We start from the raw sequence: 8,625 nt of genomic DNA on the forward strand, positions 1-8,625 counted from the left end.
CTGAGAGTCGACAGGTGGAGGGTGGACCATGGGATTCTTGATGCGAGGGCTGAGGCAGGTCAAAGAAGGAGGGTTAGCTTTTAAGATTAAGAACCGCCCTTCCCAACATAAAATTGTCTCACAGGTTTTGGTGATCGCATTCTTAGAGTATAGTAAGGCTTAGGGCTCTAAAAGAACCTTATTTCCTCCGAGCGCTACCTGCTAATCCCGTTTTTGAGGACGAAAAGTCAAATGGGTCAGACGAAAAATCGGTTAAGCGAAAACTCGCATTAAAAAATACCACATGACTAATAAAAATGCGACAAACTTCGTCAAAGAACAATTAATAACAACCACAGCGCTTGTCAGTGTTCAGCCAAGACAGATTATAGTCCATGAACTGAAACTTTAAAAAAGATGTTTCATAAAAACTTCTCAAATTTCTCTTATCAACTTTACTTTTTATTGTCTCTGAAAAAAGTTGACAGGTACCATTCTCTATGGCCACTGATTTAAAGTATGCGCTATCTCTATATTTCTTTGCACTTCAACAAAAACTATTAACTTTAATTTCATAAAAATGTCCACAAATTTTTTTTTTGCTATAAAACAATTTTATTCTAAAATTAAGACGCCTGCCAAATTAAGGAATCTCCTCTTTTAAACCGAGTGAACAGTAATAATTAACTATTTTTTTATACGCCGAACGTTGAGATCTAATTTTCTTATCTACTGCGGTGTTTGAAAAATTCCCATTGTTCTATGAACTGGCTTCTAAAACAAAAGTTATTATTTATTTAGCGTAAACATGTTGGTCATTGCCAAACTATTGAAAAAATCGGTTTACGCTAGTTCTTTTTCAAAAAAAATGTCCAAATGACGCCCAAACTCTTCAATCTTACATTTTCGCCAATTACCAACTTTAGATTCAATTACCAATTTTCAACAAAACTTTCTGGGCGCATAGAGTTCGAAACGATGTTGCACTCAAGACATCAATATGGAAATATTGACGTCAAAAAAGACTTGCTGGCACCAAATTCTCTGCACAATTTGGTCGAGGCTATAAAAAATATACACAAGTTGCAATTGAGAACAGATAAAAATAAACTTTGATTTGCTATGCAAAGATAACATCAACAACAATAATAATAATACTCTTTCAACACAGTTTCACGTTTTCATTATTCATTCACACATGCATCGGGTTCCAAGTTCAAGAATTATTTAAGAAAAATTAGATTATACAAACACAAAATGGAGCATTCTCGCTCACAAATTTCTGGCATTAAACTGGATTCTCTGCGAGAAAACTCCTCTTTTATTTTTCTAGCTTTTGTTTTTATATATAAAAGCAAGCATACATAAAAGCCCTATCAAAATAATTTTCCCATTAACAGTGCACATAAACTTCTAGTTTTAGATTAGTCAATCGGTCAGATCTTGATCAGTTCTCAATTTGAGGAATGGAAGCCAAGCCTTGATTCGTTAAAAACAGTTCAAATTGGGGTTTCTTCGCATGCAGTGGGTGCGCGATTCTGATTGGTTGATGACTTCACGTAAGTTCGCACGACGTCCAATTCTGCTTGTCAATTTTTAAATCAGTTATTATCTAAACATAACATCACATTTTAGTGCTAGTTCTAACAAAAATTAATCAATTTGATATTTTTCACAAAAGTGTTAAATTAATAGTAATATTAGTATTAATGATTTCAATACTTACATTTTAACCGGTGTCCGCTGTTATCAGGTCGACAAATTTATCGAAATCGGTTATTTATAAATACTTGCATCAACTACTTTATAGGATGAAAAATTGATCATTTTACAGACAATGCAAGCATCAGAACAAATTTATCGAATCATTAAAAATTAATATTAAACTGATTACATCTATCGGACTTCAAAACGGAGCCTAAAATTTATCCGTGCCTCGAAATAACTAATATGTACAAAAAATCACACCAATCAATTTTAGGGAATAGAAAAGAAGATTACATCTATATCAACCAATTCCAATATTCAATTTCAGAATATTACTGAGTTTATTTACTTCCAATTGACATATCGAATCAAAAAATACTTTTAATCAATACCATAAAAATCATTTTTTCTACAATTTTCAAATTTCAAGATCACATAACAAATTATCATCTAAATTTTGTACTCCAAAATTACTTCGAAAACGACAACCTCCAATATTTAGGACTAAAACAAACCACAGTAGTCATTATACCCAATCAATATACCCATTCAAAATTCAAACGGCATCAAATCTCTCAAAAAACAAATTTTTTGACACAGATCATACGTCTCTGGCAAATCAAATTCACAAATCGCTTATCCATTTCAAATTCCAGCTGCGATGCAGTTTTCAACAAGGTCGCTCCCAGAGATTGAGCTCAGCTGCCGGTCGCTAAAAATAAGCTTTGGGATTTATTAGTATATTTAGTTTTAAATGACAAACTAGTTTTAGATCAACTCGTTTCCTATCTATTTGTGTTAATTGTTTTCAAGAGTGAATCAACTTAAGTTAATCTACGTTTATGATTTACCTTCGCTTGTTGCGGTTTATTTTTCGATATCACTTGATTAGATAGCATTTTTTTCTCCAACTTTTCTTAAGTAACGCTGAAAACAACTTCAATCTGACCTAGCATTTATTGTTGCTGCATCTGCTGATAGAACCGTTGCCACTGCTCCATTGCTTCCATTGGATTCTGACCCGCACCACCCGATCCAGAGGGAGCTCCACCGGACGCACCACCATTCGGCATCGACCAATTCGGCTGGCCACCCGGGACACCTCCAGGTGCTCCTGATCCGGCGCTTGATGGATTTCCACCGGATCCCGATGGGCCAGCACCTCCTCCTGCTCCACCACCAGCACCCATCATACTCTTCATGTAATTCATCCACATATCAATCTGCTCCTTGGAGTAGTTCTGACCGCTTTGCTGGCCCATTTGCTCCATGTATTTTTTCATGTAATCCATGTACTGGTTCATGTAGTCTGGTTGACCAGCAGCCTGTTTCTGGAAGCTTTGCATCCATTGGGTCCACTGTTCATAGGGGTTACCTAAACCACGATTTTCTATCAATTTAAGTTTAATGGCACCCAGCAAAGTAGTAAAACGCAAATCTTCAAAAAAAAACAATCAGATTGTCATAATGACAGGAAGCGACATGTTCATGTCATATAATCCATGCCCCTATATTTTCCAACTCTTAACAGAATAGCTAGTGTGTGATCTGGTGTTAAAAGATAAAAGTTTTTAAATTAATGAATCACACTATTATGCTAGCTGACTGTCAACAGTTCTAAGTTATTATAAGGAAACCATTCTGAAAACTGTTGAATATGCTGTTGTAATACGGTTGCGAGCTAAAATATTCTCAGCAAAACCTTTTTTTAATACACAACCGTCAGAATATTAGCCGCGATTTAGACTGCCAAGAACCCTTGGTAAAAAATGCCCCCAAAATGAAATACAAAAATAAAATTTCATACACTACTGTATTTTAAGCAATATAGCCGTGTTGGTCAATTATCAGGTTTGGGTGAACTTTATTGAAATCGCAAAAAAGCCAAAGGTGACTTTAAGCATAAACAATTTGCAGACAATACAATATCTATATTTTATGTCGCTATGACCCTGGACAAAAAATTGCAAACAAAATGGAAAGTATTTTAATGGAGACAGGCAGTTAGTTGACAAATAAACTGACTTCGAATGCTGATAAAACAGAGCTCCTTGATTTTCCTACAAAACATAATTAAAACCAAAAGTTACTGTTAACGAATATGTTATAAAATCTTCAGATTTGTCGTTATTTAGGAATACACCTGGACCGGAAAAAATTGTAGTTTTTTACGAAAAAGGCGGCTTTTATTCGCTCTCTATATCTCGTGAGAAATCATATACCTATGGAAATAAGGCTGCATGTCTTCAAATCTTTAGCCCTCTTGTCTGTCATTGAGTGAAGTTTTCATACAAACAGTCATTGAGTGGACTTTTCTTACAAACACCGCATAAATCAACAGATGAACTGGGACATAAAAAAGTGCTATGCGTCGTAAATATGAAAATTTCCACGACATTCTTTTTAAAACGAATGTCGTGGAAATTCAGATATTCCACGACATTCCACGACATTCAGATAAAATGTCCTAACAGCTGAATTAGCAATTTCGAAGTTCAGTCTGACGAAACTTTACAGACTTGAGTCAGTGGGTGTACATCAGAAAGTTTTTTAAAAAAATGTGCAAACCACCTACAATTACATCAAAACAGTTTCAGTGAATCGCATACTTCGAGACTAGTGAGCTCAAAGGCTCTAACAGAACTTAATGCCCTCTGGGCATTATCTCTTTACCCCCTTTTTAAAGACCAAAAGTCAAATGGGTCGGACACAAAATCGGTCAATCAAAAACATAGCTGGCAGATTGCCAGAAAATAGCCAAGATAGCTTCGTAGATCTGCAGTCTCAAAAAGATAGTAACGAGACAAAAAAAATTTTTTTCTTAAATGCGATGTTATATTTTTTATTAAAAATTTGTTTATCCTAATGCAACTTCTATTCACAACTCTCAAATAACCTTAAATTAGAGTGACACACACTCACTTGACTTTATGTCTTTGAATTAAAGCGACGAAAAGTTAATTATAGTTTGAGAAGTATTTTTGAGAGTGCGGTAAGTCACGTGTGACAAAAAAAATTCACACGAATGAGCAGAAAACTCGCTGCAATAGAGTGAAAAATGAAGTCACGCACGCACTTCAGTTGAAATTGCATGAACGAATGAAAAGAAAGCAGATTTGAAGTGATTGTGATGTCATATGTTCGTACCAAAAATCTTGACGAAATAAAAAAAAAATAGCAGGACAAGTCCTGACGTACAATTCAAAGATTTTTCACTGACTAAACAAATAAACCAGACCTAGAAAGGACTATGAGTGAAATGGGAAAACTATTTCTAAAAAAATCAGATCAAAAAATTTTTAAAAAAAGAATATCAATATCAAAATTCCGCATGTGAACAAAAAACCACTAGCGAGAAATGGAAATTTGGTTCAAACGAAAAACTAGGCCTAAAACGAACTATGAGTGGATTGGGAAAACCATTTTTAAAAAAATCTGATCCAAAAAATCGAAAAAAAACAGCAAAAAATCAAAGTGAAATTTCCGCATGTGAACAGAAAAACCACTAGCGAGAAAGCGAATTTTTGTTCAAACACCGTTTCCTCACTCTACTTAGAGCGAAAAAAATTCACGCCTCAAAACCACTCGCTTTTTCGCTCCACTTCCTATTTCTGTGTGACAAAAATCACTACTCCAATTTGACTTCAAAAATCATGATAACGTGTGAACACGTCTTAAAGACAGCGCCCCAATACAATTCAAATTCTTTCAATTGTAAAAAAAACCAAGAGAAGGCCAATAATAGCCTCAGCTATTGCTTTGCGGCTATGAAAAACGCATTAAAAAAGATCACTGGACTAATATAATTGCTAGCAACTTCGTTTGAGAACAATTAAAAACACTGCCCTTCAAAAAGAAAGAAATGGAACGCATGAGTAAATAGGAGTCCGTTAACATATGCACTCATCACATCGAAATCCTTTTAAAACTGCAAAAATAAAGAATTTATTGAAAAAAAAAGCAAAACATCATTTTAAAAAAGAAATTTTGCGCTAAACGCGCATTATAGGGCTCTCAATAACACTGTTTTCATTCTTCTTAGCGAAGGGCTAGATATTACAGCACCAACCGTCAAAAATTGTTCCTACAATAAAATACAAACTAAAAGCATAAAAATTAGCCAAATGGCAAAAACGGCTAAAAACTGTTAGCTCTAAGTATTCCTGTTGAAAAACTATTCACGTCAAAAAGTCATTCATTCAGCGGAACACATTAACAAAAAATTTTTCTTGCTGAGCAAAAATTAGTTTATCTGGCAATTTTAGTCAGCTTCGCTTTTAGGTCAAAACGCCGCCTGAACACATCATACTTCTTGTGAACAAAAATCTCAAGAAAACCAATACTCCTCTTCGGGTAGTAGAAAACAGACGACCCCGATAACAGCCTAACTATCGCTTCGCTGCTACTGCAAACGAAGAACATTTTAGTGACATGTACATACCTCCACCTGCTCCTTGGTTTCCTGGCATCATCATGTTCTGTCCGGGCATACCGCCAGCCCCTTGATTCATCCATCCACCAGCAGCTGGGTTGCCAGCACTAGGCATCATTCCCCCAGATGGTGCACTTGCCGAGTATGGACCCATGGCCCCCATCTGCTGCATGGGATCCATGCCTCCACTTGGTCCACCCATCATGCCCATGAATGGTTGCATCTGATTGGGTTGCATCATTTGCTGATTCATCATTGGTTGATTTCCCCCACCTCCCGGTTGGCCTTGCTGCATGAACTCCTGCTGTGTCATAAATCTCTGATGCTTTGGTACTTCTCCGACAATCTGTTTGATCAGATGTTGCGCTTTTGCAGCTTGATATTGATTTCCAGAAATCTTGAAGATTCGAATTTTGTCGCTACTGGCGTTCTGTTTCGCGTGCCGATCAAGCTCAATGTTGGCTCCGCTCTGCATCTTCAGCAATCGGATCACCTCGCCGTTCTTTCCTATCACTAAACCGGCTTTAGCCGCCGGCACTGACATCTGTACAACAGTTTGAGAGTTGTCGACTGGTGCACTGTACTGTTGAGCCATGTGGTCATGGTCACTTCCGTGAAATCCTTCTCCCTTTCTTTGCTCCATTGAGGAAATCATCTCCAATATCTTTTGAGCACAATTTTGATAATTATCTGGATCGCCGAGAATTTGGCAAATCTTAGTGCTCGGATCCTGACTGGGGATGTCTGGTTTGAACTGGATTCGCACATTGAAATCTTCTTGCATTTTTTTAATGGTATTGCCTCCATTGCCAATTATAAGACCCACAGCCGCCTTTGGGACTGGGATCTCAATATACGGTGGGGCGCCACCCGATCCCTGATTTATGAGATCCAATACCAGCGTTCTTGCTTTTTGCACCGCTTCCTTTGTACCCGTAATCTTTAAGGGCTTGTCGATGCCGTTATTTTGATTAGTTTCCTGAATCAAATACATTTTAGCATTACTTTCAGCCATGAGTTGCTTGATGGTTGCCCCTCCAGAGCCAATTATGAGGCCAGCTTTAGCTGCTGGGATAACAACGTCAATTGTTTCAACATCACTGCTCTGTGCATCCCCTCCATGTTGATCAATTAAACCTTGGATTCTGTTTCGAACCTCATTTATATTCTCTTGCATGCCAGTTAATGTAACAGCTCTCGGTTTCCCGTAGCTATTGGGAGCGACCTCTATTTTAGTACAGGTTTCATTTTGAAGGGACATCACATGCTGGCCACCAGCCCCAATAAGGAGCCCAACCATGTGATCTGGGACAAATAAAGTTTCTGTCAATGCGTTTTCGGGAATGTTGATTGCCGGGGCTACTCGGAAGGATCCGTCGAATACTCGTTTGTTGGGTGGTACAATTCCTGTCATTTCTTCAAACTTTCTCTTTACACCATGCTCGTCAGAAACTTTAGTAGCGATAGGTCGAGGTGGTCCTGGTACGTGAGGAGTGTTGTTCAAAAACGGCATCAGACAAATTCACAACTGAAAGAGAATTAAAAAAAAACATGTGAACCCAATGAGAAAATAGTACGAGATAATAAATTAAAACGTTTATGCTTTAAGTGATCATTTCCGTTTGCGCCTTCCCCCTCCCCCTTACGTTATGCACCCCCCAGTTAAGGAGCACGTGCCATTACATAGTAATTCATTATGTAGAAATATGACACGTTCATCTGGGGGTGCAAATAATATGCACCCACTAAACTGAGGGGGAGGCACAAACAAAAAGATCCGATTTAAGATAAGTCAACTAAAATTTAATTTGTGAACGACTCGCTTCAGTTTGCTAACGGCTCGTATTGACGTATGTTGATGAGGTTTAAATCGATGGGTTTAACAGTTCTGTTTTTTGTTGAAGATTAACAGCTGAAGCTGCAGGGACAACGGTCCCTTGCGTTCCAGTTATAATAAAGTCAAATTTTCTCTGCACTTGTGTCAAATGTGTTGTCTGTACATGGCAGCATAATTGCCAGGTACCGACATTTGCTTCGGAAAACCCCAATGTACAGACGTTTGCTTCGTTGAAAATCCAACATTGTCTCCAAAATTCTCCTTTTTGCCGTCATTTTGGTTTCTTCACATCTACGTACGAACCTAATCAATTCGCCATGCGGCAAGTTTAGAACACAAACTCTTTTCGAGCTTTCTGTTCAGCTACTTTTTATAACAAGAAGATTGATTTACCTCCCATCACGCGCATCCGCGTAGTTGGTCAAGGATAACAGTAGTATTAGTAGTAAAATACTTAACTCCTAAGATAGGGATTAAGAAAGCACACATGTATGACTTAAGCACGACAAAATGTACAATAACCCTTGACAAAATGTGAACACGAATAGTTCATATAATAGTAATTTGATGTTCTGGATTTCAGGTAATTGATAAGGGAGTTTTCAATGGCATTTCATATGAACTGATTTTCAACCGGATGAGCTCGTTTGCAGCTCGAGTTGCTCGGATG

At 37.4% G+C, this 8,625-nt stretch overlaps 1 protein-coding gene across 2 annotated transcripts; it reads right to left on the reverse strand.

Moving 5' to 3' along the window:
* Positions 1 to 1,079: 1,079 nt before the first annotated feature.
* On the reverse strand, positions 1,080 to 7,649 carry LOC142340561 (far upstream element-binding protein 3-like). 2 transcript variants are annotated; one of them, XR_012759074.1, is made up of 4 exons: positions 6,128 to 7,649; positions 2,636 to 3,061; positions 1,706 to 2,398; positions 1,080 to 1,591 (listed from the first exon to the last, which is right to left on the reverse strand). XR_012759074.1 is itself a non-coding variant. In XM_075391209.1 (3 exons), exons 1-2 carry the CDS (start codon positions 7,629 to 7,631, stop codon positions 2,643 to 2,645), a joined length of 1,923 nt encoding a protein of 640 aa, XP_075247324.1. In that variant the 5' UTR covers positions 7,632 to 7,649; the 3' UTR covers positions 1,080 to 1,591; positions 2,636 to 2,642. The 2 variants fall into 2 exon arrangements, 1 of the variants encoding a protein (XP_075247324.1); XM_075391209.1 differs by lacking the exon at positions 1,706 to 2,398.
* Positions 7,650 to 8,625: the final 976 nt, after the last annotated feature.

This window comes from Convolutriloba macropyga, chromosome 6 (assembly GCF_964194025.1).
Source record: "Convolutriloba macropyga chromosome 6, txConMacr16.3, whole genome shotgun sequence".
In the NCBI taxonomy this organism is placed as follows: domain Eukaryota; kingdom Metazoa; phylum Xenacoelomorpha; order Acoela; family Convolutidae; genus Convolutriloba; species Convolutriloba macropyga.